Source organism: Cordyceps javanica, chromosome 3 (assembly GCF_051103115.1).
Source record: "Cordyceps javanica chromosome 3, complete sequence".
Classification (NCBI taxonomy): domain Eukaryota; kingdom Fungi; phylum Ascomycota; class Sordariomycetes; order Hypocreales; family Cordycipitaceae; genus Cordyceps; species Cordyceps javanica.
In genome coordinates, this window is record NC_139297.1 from 3,876,427 (window position 1) to 3,894,744 (window position 18,318).

At 53.4% G+C, this 18,318-nt stretch overlaps 4 protein-coding genes across 4 annotated transcripts; 3 read left to right on the forward strand and 1 right to left on the reverse strand.

The window, feature by feature from the left end:
- Positions 1-6,396: 6,396 nt before the first annotated feature.
- Positions 6,397-8,778, forward strand: V2A60_005357 (uncharacterized protein; the record flags this gene model as incomplete). The annotated part of the gene is made up of 3 exons (XM_083256669.1): positions 6,397-7,260; positions 7,342-8,655; positions 8,731-8,778. 3 exons carry the CDS (start codon positions 6,397-6,399, stop codon positions 8,776-8,778), a joined length of 2,226 nt encoding a protein of 741 aa, XP_083112795.1.
- A 1,710-nt stretch (positions 8,779-10,488) lies between these two features.
- On the forward strand, positions 10,489-12,190 carry V2A60_005358 (tRNA dihydrouridine synthase; the record flags this gene model as incomplete). The annotated part of the gene is made up of 2 exons (XM_083256670.1): positions 10,489-10,656; positions 10,724-12,190. The coding sequence occupies 2 exons, from the start codon at positions 10,489-10,491 to the stop codon at positions 12,188-12,190; spliced, it is 1,635 nt and encodes a 544-aa protein (XP_083112796.1).
- A 989-nt stretch (positions 12,191-13,179) lies between these two features.
- Positions 13,180-14,486, forward strand: V2A60_005359 (C6 zinc finger domain protein; the record flags this gene model as incomplete). Its single annotated transcript, XM_083256671.1, has 3 exons — positions 13,180-13,368; positions 13,567-13,704; positions 13,779-14,486. The coding sequence occupies 3 exons, from the start codon at positions 13,180-13,182 to the stop codon at positions 14,484-14,486; spliced, it is 1,035 nt and encodes a 344-aa protein (XP_083112797.1).
- A 505-nt stretch (positions 14,487-14,991) lies between these two features.
- On the reverse strand, positions 14,992-15,384 carry V2A60_005360 (uncharacterized protein; the record flags this gene model as incomplete). The annotated part of the gene is made up of 2 exons (XM_083256672.1): positions 14,992-15,216; positions 15,283-15,384. 2 exons carry the CDS (start codon positions 15,382-15,384, stop codon positions 14,992-14,994), a joined length of 327 nt encoding a protein of 108 aa, XP_083112798.1.
- Between the last annotated feature and the right edge of the window lie 2,934 nt (positions 15,385-18,318).

The window sequence follows — 18,318 nt, forward strand, 5'->3', positions numbered from 1 at the left end:
ACGGAAATAGATTCAGCGATATGAGAACTGTTTCCATATTGGAGCACGGCGAACGCGGTTGAGCCATCAGCCAGTCAACAAATGAAAACGATAGGGTAGCAACCTGCGTCGCTCAGTAACAAGATGAGACGCCAAATCAATTCCAACTCCCCAGATCCTCAATCTCCACGAATATCGCTTCTTTTTTCCCCTATTGGTGGCACCCCCACCCCGGCAGGTGTGAGGGCAGGCTGAAATTGTGGCTTTTGGAGATCCCTACCTGCATGTCGGATTTATAATGGCTATTAGCGGTAGCGACAGCGAAGGGACGGAAAAACGCTCTCAACCACTGCTCACTTATAAGGGGAGAGGGGCACTTATTACGCGGCCTTTGTCAACAGAAACTTGGACGGGTGGCCAACAGGACATGATCACCACCATGAGGTCCCCAGAAAAAAATAAAAAAGAACCCGATGCCCGGATATTATGTGGAGAAGGTGGACAAGTCTTACCACTAGAACCAGCAGGCAGTAGCAGTTTGACAGGCCGGCAGAGTCTTGACCGGCAGTGCCGGGACGAGGAATATCTCGATATGGCGATGGTCAGGAGGTTGCCCGTATGACGGACGGATTAGAGCCGGCTGCTCCTCCGTTCAAGCGGCAGCAACGAGTGGCTAGGCTAGGGTAGAGCGGACGGACTCAAGATATTGTGTGATGCGCCTACACCTCGAGCTGAGCCTGCTAGTTTCAAGTCAGGGGCCCAGGAGGGGCGACGAGATGAATAAGTCATCCGATATTGCTTCTCCATGCTCATCCTGATATATCACCCTGATGCTGAACGTTTGAGAAGACGGGGTTTCATGGCCCCTCTTTCTGTAATGCCACGCTGTAATATCTGATGCGAGTCGTAACGAAAAAAAAGGTGCACGTGTATGCGTCTTCTATCCTGTCCTACATGTCATGAAGCCAAGCGCTAATAAGCTGTGGCAGAGGAGTGAGGCAGGCAAAGATGGTCCGGAGAGACCTCCATAGTGCCGCTATTAAACTGGAGATGGATGCAAACTCGACGCCATCACCTGCGTCAACGACGCTCCCAATTGCACATCATTCATGTGAAGAAGGCTCGTCGTCCACGGACAGTTGGCCCCTTTCTCAACCCCACCTATCCCAGCCGACGCTTGAACTCGGGCTAGCCAGGGCCAAACTAAAAAGCAGTAGCACTACAAAAAAAAAGTCAATTTTCATTGTTCTGAGGGCACGTAGAAATGAAACAGCACAGGAGCTGGCGCGGCAAATATTGGCGAGTCAAGAAAAAAAAAAGGTTTAAACGTGCGAAAAAGACGCAATGGATGTGTGGTTTGAGTATTCAAGGCACGAGGGCTGGCGAGACGTCAGAGGATGACATTCTGTAAGGTTAGGCCCAAAGACGAATGTCTGCATAGCATTTCAGCCTTGCATGCAGACGTTTCGAGTTAATTGTTAACGACCCGTGACGCAGTGGTGGAAAATGAAAGTGATTCTCAGGGCGACCCAGCATGAGCAAGCTAATATGTATAAGACGTCGCCTGCGTCCTGTGATGTACTGAGTACGGCTTGCCCTTGCACGAACCATATCTTCCCTCCAAGCTCATCCCAACCTAGGCGCAAACTTAGATCTTGCCTCCAGTCCAGCTGAAAAGCATGCGCAAAACATCCACTGTGAAACCACGGACCCGCTGAATATTTCTTGTCAAATAGCTCCTTGCATGTACGCCAATCAAGTTTCAATTCGTGGGCTCTCACGCCTCTAGGGACTGCTGATGGCTCCATGTCCTCGAGCCGCATGTTTAGGACGGAAACAGAACGTAAGTCTCTGACGCCTCGTCTAGTAGCGGCTCAAAAAGGGCCGTAATTCGATGGAAGATACCCTACATCTTGTACTTGGCCTGTGCCAAGCATGCGGGAGCCGTGGTGAGGCGACTTGTGATGCCCTGCAGGTTGTGTGTTCATGCAGGCAGAACCAGATCATCTCCTGGTCCGGAGCCGGACTTGACTGTGAGTCGAGATGCAACCGATGGGTGGCGCTTTCGTGCAACCCATTGGAATGGGTTGTGTCTTTGGGAAACGGGCTGGAGTGCGGGAGCTCAACCGGCCGGTTGTAGCCGTTCACTTAGCGAGGTTGACTGGACGGTCCAGTCCTTAGACGGACGACATCATTCCAGAGGAGGCGCAACAGGTCTCAGAACGTTGTCAATGCCAACAGGACTGCGAAATACCGTATTATAGTGTCGTAAGGCGTAATAAGAAAGAAATGAATCATTTCCCGAAAGCACTGGGCACTCTCATGGGCAAAAGTAGTCTTGCGACGTAGCTATTACCTATAAGGGCAAAGACGCAATTTGGTCGTTTATGCAGGGCAGCTCTGTACTAACAGAGAGCCACTATAGCGCGCCAGGGAAGATTATACTGATAAGGTTGCTTCTAATGATTACCTTGAGTGCTACGTGTATAAAAGACAAGAAGAGCAAGAATGGTGGAGATCAGAGGAAGAAAAGCAAAGAACGGGGGTTTGGTCACTTGCACTTCTCTACCTCGGCCTCTTTGCTATTTGGACGTTTTTAGGAAGTAAAGGAGGAACCATCCATCTCTTGGCGGTCTTAACCCACATGTTGTAAATGTCGTGACAGCGGAGTTCGTTGGAGTCGGATTTATTAGTGTGATAGACCAGAATTTGAGCCAAGAAAAACAAAGCTCGCAAGGTCTTGCTTTTTTGTCCATGTCCCGCCTCGCTCTCCGCGTGCCCCAGCTGGGTTCGCAGTCGATCAGCCTCGATCACAGTTCCACATGCAGTTCCAAAAGGCTCGCGTCCCAAGTCTGGCTGTGCTAGTGGTGTCACTGGTGTGGCTAGCTCGGAAGGCCTGGCATCCCGTCCGCGTTCCGCGAGCAATTCGAGGGTGCCACGGCCATCATGCAGTGCCTAATATGACAGCGATGAAAACACGAACACGGACTTGTCGAACGGAGGCGGTACTCTATATCGCTTTGTTTTCTTTGGGTTCCTCGCGGGAACGCGTGCGCACAGTGTATGCTGCATTTCAGTGCTGCACCAAGCGAGAATCTGGAGAGCGATTGTTTGCCGTGAAGCTCTATATAGCGCCGCGGGGAGCGAGCCATATCGTTGGTGCAAGACTCATGCCGTTTGACGTTCGTGCGGACGTTTATTATACCAGTAAGCTCTTCTTTCGATGTTCGCTTTTCGTCCTTGAGCCTGCAGAAGCATATCCACCTTGTGGTAGCACCATGGTGTCGTGGCTCCCGGCCAGTCCCCCTCACCTCCCCTGGCTAGCGCGGGATGGCTTGGATAGTAGGCTCACCAGCAGGTCGTCGAGGCCAATCAGTCAGGAAGAGAAACTGCACCATTGACGCGACCCGCTGAAAGACAAGCTATGCATGCGAGAGGTGCATGAAATGTCTGGGCAGGCGAGTGGGATGGCGTTGAGGGTGGATCGTTCATGGGCGAACGGAGTATTACCATACGAGTCGTTGTGGCCGGGAGGTCAAGGGACCGTGATGATGTGTATTGGCAACAAGCCGTTTCTGGGTAGGGTCTCATCCAGGCGTATCTGGTAGTTGTGGCTTTCTGGGGATATGTATGGCGAGGAGGGGCTGCATGGACCGGGGCAGCAAACACGGACTGCACATGACTGTTGAAGTAGTTGAGTTTTGCCGGACCCTTGGCAGACAGAGTAAGGAAGGATAGAAATGAGAACAAGGACAAGTAAGGGCTGGGGGAAGGGCAGACAACCGAGAGCAATATTCCGGCAAGCATGTTGTAGCGCAGCGGTTGAGCGGTCTTGAGTGCACTTGGCTTAAAACTGTAAATCTTGGAGAGCCACATTGTCGACGTTACAGTTGGCTGCTGGTGCTGGTGCCACAGCGCGGACGCCAGGCATGCAGGAAGCTATCACAGAGCCCCGGCAGCGCCATGGCATGGCTTAGTATGTAGCTAGGTACCTTATAGCAGGGAGCAAGTCTCTCCAGTTCATGCAGGAGTATTTTGCCACTCGACAGGAAGAATGTCGCGCACACTTTTAGTCTATCCTTTTAGTCTCTCCCTTTGTTCGAAATTGTCTCCGGCATATCGTTCCACGCCAAGTGTAGATTCTTTTGGTCGAGAAATCAAGGGGGGTTTCTGCGAGGATCTTTAATTATTGTCAGTGATTCACCTTGATGACCCTGAAGGTACCCTGCTACCAAACTGGGCGTACCGGGCAAGCACAAGCAGGCTGTGACGCATCTTTTTCTCCACGCGCAGAGCGAAGAAAACTGGCCAAACCCTGCCAAACGAAGAAGCTTCGCCGCAAAATCTCGTATTTCTGGACCCTCGCCCCTCCAGCCCCGATGGATGGATGGCCAGGGTGGTGGGCGGGTGGTCAATGGTCATGCCCAGTCAGTTTGCCAGCTTTATTACCTGCCTGTTGACGTGCTGGGGCTGCTAGTGGTGCAGGGTGGTGCGAGCGCCTTGGTGAGAGCCCGGGGCCCGCCCAAGACCACCTATAGCCGCCCCCTAAACCTCCCTACCTGCTTGCGCTGCTGTAGCCTTACTCACTTTGGGGAAGGGAGAGAGGGGGGGGGAGGCGTCAAGGCTAAGTAGAGCGGACACAAACAGGCGGCTACTTAGTACTAATGTGGCATTGTCATCTGGACGGAGCACGGAGTTGGCACCTATAAAAGCCACCTTGGTCCGCTCAACAGCCTTTGTTACGGGTGCACACGTTGGCTACTAGCCTACTAGGTACCTGCCTCGGCGCGCTCGTTGAACCGTCTTTTTAGCGGCTCGTATTGGCGTTATAGCAGTGTTAGTGCAGCAACGCAGCAACACCTCCCTGGCAGTTCACTGTATTGGGAGTTTAGAATGCCGTCCTCGCTGACTCGCTTACTGGCGCTGTGCTTCGCTCGAACCGCTTGTCCGACGACGCATCCGTAGATAGTTGCTTGCATTCACATTCAAAAGAAAACAGAAGAGTCAATTTAGAAAAAAAAAATACCAACTCGACGTCTTCATAACTGTCGCTAGCCTTAGATCGGCCTCTGCCCACCCAGCCAAATTCTGCTCTTCTGCCGTGTCTTGCTCTGGTGCTGGTGCGTGCTCCTGTTAGTGCAATATTGGTGTTATTCTTGGTGCTGGTAGCTGCTTGCGTGCCTGTTCCGGCCAGGTCTCTCTCTCTCTCTCTTTTTGCGACCCCCCCCTTGCACACCACTTCTACACCTCACGCGCTTGACCCTGCTGCTCCTCTCTTCCTTTGTCCCTCCCCCCAAAAACTCTCCACCACCACCTCCACGCAGGGACGTCTCGATTCTCTCGTTTTCTTTTCCTTTTTCCTCTTCTCCCCTTCTCCCAGCTTCTGTTTCTAATCACCTCTCTTCAACGCTGACTCTTTTGTTTCCTTTTCCTTTTCATCTGTTTCCTTCGTCCCTTCCTTCGCTTCTCTGCCCGTATTCTCGACGTCTTCCCCTTAACGCAGAGGACGCCTCTCGGCCAGACTGATAGCCCTCTTGGACCCCCTGATTTCTGTCGACCCCGTCAACCCCGAGCCCTCAGCCGCCTTCGTCCTCGTGTTTTTCTTCTTCCTTCTCCATCTCCCCCATCTCTTCAACCACTATTGTGTCTTGTTCATCGCTTTTATCGAAACCCTTGCATTCCTGCACGCTGCACATTTCGACTCGCCGCCACCAACCCTCATCGTCTGCGTTCTCGCACGCTGCTGACGTACGTGCATCGAACGAACCATTCGGCCTCGACTTCTCTTGCCTACCTATAGACACGACACAGTTTTGCGAGACACGTAATACCTCGGATTCTTTGTCTCGCACCCATCAGGCCTCTATTCGCCGTGACCTATCTGACACGCATCTTTGATCCCATTAGCTTGGTGATCTGATCCGTTCTGCTCCTTTGGATTTGTAAATCCTCTTCTTATCCTTTGCATCTCTTGACAGTAGGGACGAGTCAGCAGAGCAGTCCTGCGAGCTCTTCTTTCAGATTCCAGCAACGCTCTACTTGTTGCTGCTGCTGCTGCTGCTACCGCTACCAAATCTTCTGGTATTTGGCCGACTCAAGGTCGCCAAATTTAGCCAGCCCCTGGCTAAGCATACCTTCTGCCTACTCTTTGACAAGCCGATAGAAGGTTCGCTCTCTCTACTCACTGCTATTGCATATGTGCTATATTCTGCATTCGTTTTGCCTTGTCCATTGAATTGAATTTCGCACCTGTACGATTCGAGACAGGATGACAGCTAACACTTTCGTTAGCCACTCTAGACAACACCTCCGGAATTCGCAAAGTTTCCAGGTGCCAACTCGACCTTCGAACATATATCCTATACCAGTCGAACTGCACGCCCGCAAGTAATATATATACGGCTTACTCGGCAAAGTATGGCTGCTATGATCCAGACATATCCTCAGCAAACCTCGACTGCAACTATGCTCCAGGCGCGTCCTGCCTCTGCCGCCGCCATGCTACCTGGGAATCAGAACCGCCAAGGCAACCAGTATGGCCACACGTCACGAGCTTCCTCGTATGGTGGCGTCCCTACCGGGCACCGTGGCAGCACCGGCCCCGGCCAACCCCGAAGCTTCAATCAGCTGAATCATAATATGCAATGGCAGCAGTATGCCGCTTACCGTGCAAATTCGTCATCTGCGGTCCCTAACACAAACTCATATGACTCGATTGGCCAGTATCGAGGTCATGCCAACAGTGGCTCCGGATACAACTTTAACTTCACGGTGCCCAACGTCACCCGCGACGATTCTGCCATATCGCGAAGCCTCAATGCCCAACAGTCACCATATTATAATGCTACTGCCAACGGCAAGATGGCCCCGGACAGGTATCGCAGAGCAAGCCCACAGCCTCTTCCACATAACCGCTCCCAAAGTACCAGTCTACCTGCCGCCGCTGGGATGTATCAACTCCAGAATGGTTCCTTGTCAGTGCCCAACTTGTCGAATGGCATGAGCGGTACGCCACAACCATCGGCTGAAGAGTTGTACAACCGCGCTGCACATGATGAGGCTATGAGGTTGCGTCGCCGCAGCGTGCAGTCTCTGGATATCAAGGGCCCTCTTCCTCCGATCATCCGACCATCGTCTGCCGGTAGACCATCTTCGGCTGGACGACGTGCAGACCATGGTACCAATTCGGCCACGCTTGCACCGGCTGCTGTCGTGCATACACGCAAGGGAAGTTCGGAAAGTGTCTCATCCAACCGCAGCGCTAGTTCACGACCAACTTCCGTAAGTCAGCCGCATTTTCGAAATACCCTGTCGGCCCGCCCCCCAGGCTGCAGCACACTGGCTAACAAGGATAATATGCAGGCTAACCGCACCACGCCTCCCCCCACTGGCAACCCCTCTTTACCTGCAGACAGTACTTCCAAGACTGAGCAGTCTAAGCAGCTTAACGTTCCTCCTCGTGTAGCCTCTACCGATGCTATCAAGCGTACACACAGCCCCTCGCCATTGTCCAAACCCGCCACCATGCCTAATCAGCCTGTTGATCCTCGTCCCGTCACCGCATCAGGTGCCGCCGGGCAGAAGCTGGAAAGCCCAGCAGCGAAGCATCTTGCGGCTATCAACCAGAAAGGTGTCAAGGCTAAGAGCAAGACGTCGAGACTCCGCCGTGCATTCTCTTTTGGCAGTGCAGCCGAGCTTCGCAGAGTTGCTGAGGACGAACCCTTCGTCACCCCAACATCACCAACAAAGCTTCACAAGGAACCTTCACCTGAGCAAGCCTACGATGCCGAGCAGGCTCGCATTGCGGAGGCCCAGGAGGCTAGTGGACTTGGTAACAGTATCTACGGCTCGCGTTTCTTTGGATCGACTGATAATCTATCCATATCGTCGACTGCCTCGTCAGCTTCCGTGATGATTCGCAAGATGGGCCGTGGCATGAAGAAGAGCACTCGATCCTTGGTTGGCCTGTTCCGTCCCAAGTCCGTCATCGGCACTCCGGCCGCTGAGGCAACCGGCCCCGAGATCAGTCAGGCAACCGTCTCAATGATTACCGCGGAAGCCGAGGCGCAGCGTGTCAATGTCACTGCGGACCCTGCGACTACCAATGGCATCACTGGGTTCCCTCATCTAGAGCGAAACTCCATCGATGCTGCTCATGTCCCGGAAATGGTACCCGAGCCAGTGGTAAGCACTGGCAATGACCAGTCCGGACCAAGACGCAGCATTGTCGGGGGTGACAAGGAGCGTGCTGAAGTGTTGGCTGCCGTGCGTAAGGGCATTCTCAAGCGACCTGGCTCTTCCAGTCCATCGACAAGACCCAATGACTTGGCCTCCCCAGAGCTTATTCTGCCCAACATCCCTGCTATTAGCGACTCGCCCAACTCGAGTGCACCGAGCACCCCCGTTGATGAGGGCCAAGGTCATAGAAGAACTGGATCTATTGCTCTTGGCAATGAGGACTACTTCATGAATGCCCTTCGTATGCGTTCTGGTAGCAAAAGTGCCCCAGGAACGCCTTCTGCCGGCAAGAGATGCGCCACCTTTTCTCCTCGCATCATTTTCCACGACACCTGGCCTCCTCAGGAGTATGATCGCCGAGGTGAAATTGCTACGTGCAATCGTCTCACTCCGATGCTGGCTCAGCAGATTAAGGAGGAACTCAACAGTTTTAAAATGGTTAGTGCTACGAAATCTTTTCTGAGTCCGGTGGCTCGTTGCTTCAAGAAGAGTCAATGCTGACTGTGATGATAGGAGATGGAAGTTCACGAGAACTCGAAAATTTACACACATTTCTTCTAATGACAGCAGCTTTGACATGTCTCTAGCTGACTGAAAATTTGGATGTTTTTGTCGAGGGCATGGCAACATGCTGAGCAACATTGTATTCAATCATGTTTTAACATTGGTGGCGTTTGGGAACTGCATATTCGGTGTCATTGGTGTTTTCTTTTTCGACGTTCATTTATTAGTATTTTATTTGTCGTTTTATGCGTGGACTCTGTCATTAGGGATTTAGCGCAGCAATCATACAAGCGTGTAATATGTTGAGCGGAAGAGAAGGGAGATTTGCCCGCAGGCTCCAGCATGGTCCGGGAAGGTTAGGGGACAGCTTCCTGGCTGTATCATACAGGCTCCATGCATGAAGCTACTGACGGGCATGTGTGCTCGGCAACGTACGTTCTGGTCTGATTAGAGTGATGGAATTGAAATTGTGCATCTCTGCTATTGACTCGAGCAGTTCTTGCTAGAAGTGTCCCACTGTATGCCAGACTGAATCATCCTACGATATCGATTTGCCTTATGCCAGCTGGGCACATGTACCAAGGTAGACGGCGACAGACCTGCATCCGCAGCAAATGCCCGCTCTCTCTATTCTGACACCTACGACGGTTCATAGCAATTGCCCTTCAGGTCAATTGAGACTAGCTTTGTGAAGTCCCTGCCTGCTTTTGATGCTCTCCTCCTGATCAACGTGGTGAACGGTCGTCGTCTGTGTTGGTCCCATTGTGTGGCAAGTTCGGAGGCTGCTAGCTTGGTATGTTACTGTGGAACGCGTGGAAGCACGACATTCTGTTTGTATTCGTACGTAGCTTACCAGAAAGACCGCTTCACAACTTGAGAACCGAGAAGCTTGATCTTTTGATTTTTACTGTAATAGAGGTGAAACGTGAGAAATGATGGGTAGGGTAGCTTTCAGCCATGTGATCAAGTATCCAAGTAGCATTCGGAGTTTCAACAATCGAACTCGCTCCCTTGAGTAACTTCCCACGAAGATTTCGAAACTCCTATAGAATTCTAACTGGAATGTAAGGCACTCTAATATGTAGTGTTGGGCCTGGAGAGAAGGCTGGAGAGGGAAAGTCGTCTTTATATGGAATCCCCGCTGGTACGAGGGAAGCATTCTGAGGATGAGCCTTTTCTCCTATCCTCGAATTTCCTTCATTTCTACTCTTCATGCATCTCTGCAGTCAATCAGAGGGTCAACCAGTCAGTTAGCATGACAGAATTTGTGAAAGAATTCACAAATTAATTTGTCTTTGGAATACTCTCAGTAGCCGTCTCGCTGGCTGGCTGGTCAATTAAGCTATGAATATTCTTATGGAAGCCTCTGTAGTACATTTTTTCGTGAAGAGAATACCTCCCATCTCGTTTTGATGTGATTCTTGCTGCAATGCCCCATATTGATGTTTTGTCTGGACCTACATCGGAAGACATCCATCCCCACCACCAGACTAGTGTGGCGGCAGCCGGCTGCTAGCCCCAGGCCCCCAGCCCATGCGTTTTATTTTTGGAACACTTTCGGAGGTGCAGTTTTTTTTTTCTTTTTTAAGAAAACGTCCTTCATGACCACGCGCCGCAAGTTGCCAAGCCCCACGACATCTCTGCGCATGACATAGACAATAAGCCTCGAAAGCAACATTATTTATGCTAAGCGTCGCACGTGGAGGACGACTGTCTTGCTGGCGACCCTTGATCATTTCCTCTCGGCAGTTGCGATACCGTGCGGTCATGACCACGGCGCGAGAGACGCAGCAGCCCGGGATCGCCCCGGCTGGAGGGGCTACCGTCGAGGCCGCTGCGAACGCGGGGACGACAAAGCTGCATGGGAGGGCATTCTATGAGAGTATCGGCAGTCCCAAATTCATCGTTGCACCCATGGTGAACCAGTCTGAGTTTGTGAGCCTCGATCCCAATGCCCTTGAAAGCGCAAGACGCTGTGACTAACTCAAGACTCCGGACCTAGGCCTGGCGCATGCTATCCCGATCGTTTCTCTCGGCCGAAGAAAAGTCCAAGCTGCTCGCTTACACGCCCATGTTCCACGCCCGCCTCTTCTCGCAGGACCCCAAGTATCTCAAGGCGCACTTCCAGGCGACGCGCCCGGGAGCGACGACCGACGACGGCAGCCGCTGGCTCGACGGCAACCCGGCTCTCGACCGGCCGCTCTTTGTGCAGTTCTGCGCCAACGACCCGGCGCATCTGCTCGCGGCGGCGCGGCAGGTGGCGCCGTACTGCGACGCGGTCGACCTGAACCTGGGGTGCCCGCAGGGCATCGCGCGCAAGGGCCACTACGGCGCGTTCCTGCAGGAGGACCAGGACCTCGTCTTCCGCCTCATCAACAAGCTGCACACGGAGCTCTCGATCCCGGTCACCGCCAAGATCCGCATCCTCGAGACCAGGGAGCAGACCCTGGCGTACGCGCAAAACGTGCTCAAGGCCGGCGCGTCGATCCTCACGGTGCACGGGCGCCGGCGCGAGCAAAAGGGCCACCTCACGGGCGTGGCGGACTGGCAGACGCTCCGGTTCCTCCGGGACAGCCTGCCGCCGGAGACGGTGCTCTTCGCCAACGGCAACGTCCTGCAGCACGGCGACGTGGACGCGTGCCTCGCCGCCACGGGCTTTGACGGGGTCATGAGCGCCGAGGGCAACCTGAGCGATCCCGCCGTCTTTGCGACGCCCCCGCCCGCCGGCGACGAGGGTCGTGAGTACTGGCGCGGCAAGGACGGCGAGGGCGGGTGGCGCGTCGACGCCGTGATGCGGCGGTACATGGACATTATACACAAGTACGCGCTGGACGCGGAGCCGCCGGCGCGGCGGCCGCTGTTCGCCCCTGGCGACGACACTGCCTGGCTCACGGCGGACGGGGATGCTGACGAGGGCGGTGAGCGCGACCCGAAGCGTCGCAAGACCGAAGGCGGCGGCGGCGGCGAGGGCGCGGCAGCGCCGTCGGCCAAGAAGCACGAGGCGTCGTCGCCCAACGTCGCGGCCATGCAGCCGCACCTCTTCCACCTCCTGCGGCACTTTGTGAGCCGGCACACGGACGTCCGGGACATGCTGGCACGCGCGCGCCGGACGGGCGTCGCGGGCTTCGAGCAGGTGCTCGACGCCGTGGAGCGGCGCGTGGCCGAGGGCCTGCTCGAGTACGAGCGCACGGGCGGCCGCAGCTTCGAGGACGAGGTGCGCGCGCTGGCCGCCCGCCCGCGCGAGACGGCCGACGAGGGCGAGAGCTCCATGGAGGCGCTCCTCCGGTGCAAGCGCCCGTGGTGGGTGGCGCAGCCCATCGTCAGGCCGCTGCCGAGCGAGGCCCTCGCAAAGGGCTCCATCAAGCTGAGCAAGAAGGAGCTCAAAGACAAGGCAAAGGGCGAGGACCAGGAGAGGGACAAGGGCGAGGCGGTGGCGGAGGTAGCGGCGAAGGAGGCTGTGGCGGTCTAGAAAGCATCAAAACCGGGAAAAAATCATGTTGATGATTTGCATATAATTGTATATATTATAGAGATGATGATCTTGTTTACGCTGTACCAACTTGTAAAATCCTTGTTTCATTCGACTTTGGCTACCTACGACGAAAGAACGCATGCGACAACAGCAACGTCGAGCAGAGAAGCTAGAATGCCTGTAAGGAACTCGAATAGAAGTAGGGCTTGTGGATGATATATGACGAATACGCCCATGACAAGCTTGAGAGTCCGATAGAGGTAGGCATATGAGACAAGAAGGAGTGCAAGTACAGCAATTATGACTTGAGAAAACATTGTTTCTCTTACATTTTGACTTCCGCTTCTTTCACTTTCCTTATTTTTGCCTACCGATGTGATTCTGCTGATTCTTCTAACTTCTATAGTCATTCTTTTTTTCTCATGTAGAGGATATTTTCAACTGGCGAGTACGGTACTCCTCGTACCTCTAATTGAGTATCTGCTCAATGATGCTTCTGTGGGGCGCGCTCGATAGTTATGTGCTAACCTCACATGTTCAGCCGCACCTCTCGACTTCAATCCGGCAACGTTTGTTGTAAACTACGACAGACTAGAACGTCTGGGTACAAAACATAGCACGGCGTGCAATGAGCTGAACGTGGTCGAAGAAATGGTTGGCGTACCGCGCAGCACAGGTTGTCAGTTGTGCCGCAAGAGACGGGTCAAATGCGATGAAGTAAGGCCAGTGTGTGGTAACTGTACGGCTTCCGTTTTCTGGAGCGCAACGATTTTTTTTATACTGATCAAGGTGCCTGAGCAGGCACAAAATACGGCGCTGATTGTCCAGGGTATGAAAGGAATCTCAAATTTGTGAGCGAAAAGCACCAGGTGCGCACAAAGAGGAACCGGACAGCGTCATCATCAGGTAGCAGCAGCCCGACATGGTCGGTGGTGGCGACCTCGGCGGCGAGTGGCGGCAGGTCGGCCCAGTCCAGCCCGGCGTCGATGGTGATCTCGGAACCCGCGCCGAACCGCGGCCAGTTTGTGTCGACCATGGTCGAAACGGCGCGGGCGGCGATTGAGGAGCGCGATGCGAGCGGCTACTTTAGCTGGGTGCGGTTCGGGACGGTGGGGTCGTTTGCGATCCTGGATGCGGCGCTGTGCTCGCTCGCGATGCATCTGGTCGGCAAAGAGGTACGCGATGCGAGCTTGATAGCGCACAGCCGGACAATGTACGGCCAGTCGTTGCACAATCTTCAGCAAGCGCTGCATCACCCCACGAAATGGAGGGCGTCGGAGACTTTATGCACAGCTATATTACTCTGTGTTTTTGAGGTAATGGGTGGACTCACTGGGTGTCTTGGCCAGGTTCGATACTGACAGCCCGTCCAGCTCTTTGCAGGTACCAGCTCTTCGGACTCGTGGCTGCAACATGCCCGGGGTATCGGTATCTTGATGGAGCAACGTGGCGCAAAGGCGCACGAAGAGGGATGGGATGCTGCCATGCTGTTGTCGTTTCGGGGAATATTAGTAAGTGATTGACTCTGTCGACCAAGCACGAGAATTAGCAAGCCGAGATGAAAGAATGCCAACGTGAAGCTTAGATTATGAGCGACCTATTTTTTCCCAGAGCAGACAAATGTTTTCTTACACGGCCAGAATGGCGCAAGGTGATGCGCGACAGAGGGCGGCATTTACTACAAGCGCCCGAGTTCAATGATGAGGCCATCGAGGCCGTCGATGAGTTCAACAACCGACTGGCAGAAATCCCTGCCGTCGTCAAGGTTGGCTATCCCGTGATGGAAGCCGCCAAGAGGGGCCTGCCGATCGACCCGGCCGCGGCCGCGACGACCTGCCGGCGCGCGGCCGCCTGCCACGCACGAATGTCGGAATTCTGGCACACGTACAAGCACCTGTTCCCGGCGCCGGTAGAGGCGCCATCTAGGGACCCGCGGTCCCTGTGGCCTGTCGTACTGCGGTACGAGCGACGGTGGGCGGCGACGCTGCAAATGTCGCACCACGCCACCATGTGCCTGCTGCAGGAATTCTTGCAGCATCTGGGTTGGACCCGGCCGTTTGCGACATCGCAGAAGGAGTACACGCAAATCATCCTGCGGTCGGTCGAGGACATTAGCCAGGGGCCGCTGGGCCCGTACAGGATCGGGTATGCGATGCGGATCGCGTACGAGCTCGCCGACGCCGAGGCGCAAGAGTGGATTCGCGGATGCTTGGATCGATTCAAGAGCACATACGCGGCGACGGATAAGCAGACATACCCGGAGACGCGGACGGATAACAAGGGTTATCGATGAAAAGAAAATAAATTAACTAAACAAGGATCAAAAGCACATTGACAAGTTGATTCAAAGGGGGAGTCTCGGAGCAGGGGTCATGTGTCGTGCATGATTTGAGAAAGAATCATCACAAATGTGGCAGAAGTGCCAAAAGTGCCAGGTGCATGTATATGTGATGGTATCATAATTACTAATGCTAATCTGTCAGGTTCTATATATATTTATATATATACAACAAGTCTAGTCCACCGGTGGACGAAGTTTGAATCATAATGAATAGTACACTGTAGCGGGTGCGAGGGCAAAAAGAGTCAGTCGCCCCAGGTGTAGAATCGTAAGACGTTAGAATAGTGGTATCGTGTGTAAATAGCCAAACGCCCCCCTCCCCCCAAAAGGAAGCCAACGCCAGAAGAAAAAAAAGAAGAATAGGAACATCGAGAGTTCAAGAAAAATGTATGCTGATGCTGAAAAAGACAAAAAAAAAATCAACAAGTGCTGTGCGATTGTAGTTTCCTCTTCTTCTTTAATTCTTCTTCTTAAAAACGGCGCGGGCCATTTCTGTGAGCGACGGGCCGCCAAAGAGCAGCTGGTCGGTGTGGCGCCCGCACGTGGTGTGCACGTTGACCTTGGGGGAGGGCTTGACCGAGGGTTTGAGCCAGGACGCGACGCGCTTGGTGGTGGACGAGGATGAGGAGGATGAGGTTGTGGTGGACGAGGCGATTGTGCTCGGGTAGGAGAGAGTGCGCTTCTGTGAGAGCAGAGAGATACGGTTAGCAATGGGCAGGGAAAAGAGTAAGGTAGGTGTTGGACGTACATCGTGGGTCAGAGGCGGCGGTGCGTGAAAGTCGTAGTAGCCTGGGCGACCGCGGGTTTCCTCCTCGTCGAGGTGGTAATTGGAAGTGACTGGCTTGCTCATGTTGATTGATGTGCGTTCGTGCGTGTTTTTTTTGTGTTTTTCTTCTTATTCAGAGGTGGTGGGTGATGTGTAGATTTGGTGAGGTTGTGTGCTCTCGTGGCCCCGTTTGCGTTCGATGCTCTCTCCGGCCTGTCAGTATAGTAGGTGCCCGTTTGCGGAGGTTGGAGTTAGGTAGGCAGGTTGGTCTGGTAGCGGTGCAAGGGCAGCAAACTACGGGTGTGACAATAACGAAAGACTTTGGTCGTGAGTAAAAGGGAAAGGGAGGAAGTCGAGGAGGATGAAGAAGGAATCGAACAATGTGCAGGCAGCGAGGTTTAAAAAATAAACACCCCGAAAGGATGAACAAGGCCTTGTTGTCCTTGTGTGTGGTTGGCCGATGACTCGGTTCTTGGCCTGGCGTGTGTCGTGTCCAACATTTGTGAGGGGGCGTCGCCGCCCACGGTGCCCGCCCCAGACAGCCCAAGTTTAGCTCGGTCCTGACTTGGTAAAGGTACAGTACTTACGTCGGCACATACTTTTGTATGTAGATGGCATGGATGGTACCAGTAAATGGGTACACATTCTAGGTACGAAACCAGTAAGTTCAGGTGGCTGGCTGTCTGTTATCCCTCTGTACGAGCATGTACCTACTGGTAAGGGTCGAGGCTCCCCCACCACTCGGCATGGAAGCGTGTTCTTTTGGTGAGCTCTTTTGCTTCTGCTGCTGATGCTACCGGCGCTGCTGCTCCTTGCTGCTGCTGCTCTTTTCCTCTTTTCCTCTTATTTTCTGCACCAGTCGGTCGCGTACACCGTAAAAAGGCGGGACCGGCCCCTGCAAATTGCTTTGGTGGCTCCGGGGAGAGGGGAGAGAGAGAGGGGGGGGGAGAGACTTGCATGGGGCTGGCATGGGCGCATACATAGCATGATGCACGACCCTTGCCGGGCGTCCAGATAACTGCGTGACTGCGTTGTGTGCGTGGGCTAGTACCGCTTATCCTTTATTCATGCCGCGACCGGGTCTTTGCTTTCTTTCTTTCTTTCTTTCTTTCTTTCTTTCTTTTTTTGACCCGTGGCCCGGTGCCATGGCATTTCCTCGCCTGGCCGTCGCCCCTTGATGCAACCCTGATTGATGATTGATTGTCAATAGTGTTGGATGGGCACGCGGGGCCGCCCCACTAGGCATACGTACTCAACACGTTGACGGGGCGCCGCTGGCGTACTTGGTAAGTAAGTACTTACAGCACTACTTACTGATACTCAGTACTTGCCAGCAGTGAGTCCGGATTACTTAGTGCAGACAGTAGTACGGAGCACTCGGTAGACTACTATTACAAGGCGAGCCAGCTGAGCCAAGAGCCAAGATTAATAACAAGTACGAGCTATGCGCCAGCATCTAGGTTGCGCCAAGGATACACACAAAGATGGCACGGAAAAAAGGAAAAGAAAGGAGAGATGGAAATGAACTGAATCGGTTCCGCGGTCATTTACCGAGCTCGAACATGGGTAGATTGCCTGAGTAGTGGTCAATCTCCATCCATCGCTACGATTTATGAATACGAAGTGCTAAAATACTACCAGTAAGTAAAAAGTAAAGAGCGAAACAAGTGATAGACAGTAAGCTACATAGTATGTACTCCGTACTGAAAAAAAAGGTAAGAATACGAAAGATAAGAAAAACGAGCAAATAACCAAGACATGCCAAAATCGTCATCTTCAAGGGCTGCACCCGAGCCCTGTCGTCACCAAGGACCCTCTCTATCCAAGGCAACCGTTTTAAGCTTTTTATCCTGGCATCCAATCATACGAGCCACAAGACGACGCTGTCTGTGACCCAGAGGGAGGGGGGGGTTCCGCACCTGGATTTCTCTTTTTAGGATAGGTTCCAAAGGCACCAATGCTGGCCGTTACGCGGCCCTTTTCCGTTGCCAGTAAGTACTGATAATACTCAGTACTAATTGAACTGCTTATCAGTCGGCAAACCCGCCGCCTCTGAGCCGATCCTTTTCATCTTTGTTTTCTCTTTCACCGCTCGCGCAGGGGTTGAAAGAAGAAGCCATCGGCGGCGTTGTCTCAAAAGGACGACTCACCGTTTTCATCCAGCTCCCTCGCCCTGGCACCACCCCCTTCCCTCCCCCTTCTTCTTCTTCACCCGCCCCCCTGTGTGCCCGTGCTCTGTTCCCCTCAGAGCCTTGTTGGTGGCGGCGGAGACCATATGTGCCCTACCAGCCCAAACCCATCAAAAGCGGACAGATCGCTCCCCGGGCGCACCCAATATTATTATGACTCCTCGGCGACTACCGTTTTTTCTCTCTGCTGCAAGGTCGACGGTCCGTCTTCCTGCTGCCTTGTCCTTGACGAGGTCGTTGCGCGCAAGTGACCGAGAAGCCCATCACCTGTCACGGTACAGGGGAGGAGGGCCCTGCGCAACATGTAGATCAATGCAATGCTGATCCGTACCAGCCAACGTCACCATGGCACAGAATTAAAAAAGTAACGAGACAATTGATTTGGATTGTTCGGTCTGGACTGCCTTCCCTTGCCGGTCCCTTTGCAGAGAACTGAACCGGCTTCGAAATTTTATTATTAGTACACTGCTGAATGGTACAACAAGGCTACCTAGGTAGGTACCTTTAGTGGGTAACAAAAAGCAATAATCAAGTAGCCGCTTCATGGTGCAGAGTAAGTAAGTAAGTAGTGCTTTGCTCGAATTGGCCTTCTTGTTCTTCTTCTTCTTCTTCTTTTCCCCGTCTATTATTTTTATTATCATTACTGCTCTTCACTTTCTTTTCTTTCTTTTTTACAATCTCCATCACTTCATCCTGGCGAGTTCAATGAATTCCGCTCTCGTTGCCTTCATCGCCCCTCCATACCCGTTCGTTAAGAGGTTATACTCGACAACCTCATAATTCCCCAGCCTGTCACTTCTTTCCTCTGTGGAAGCCAGTCAGCCTAGCC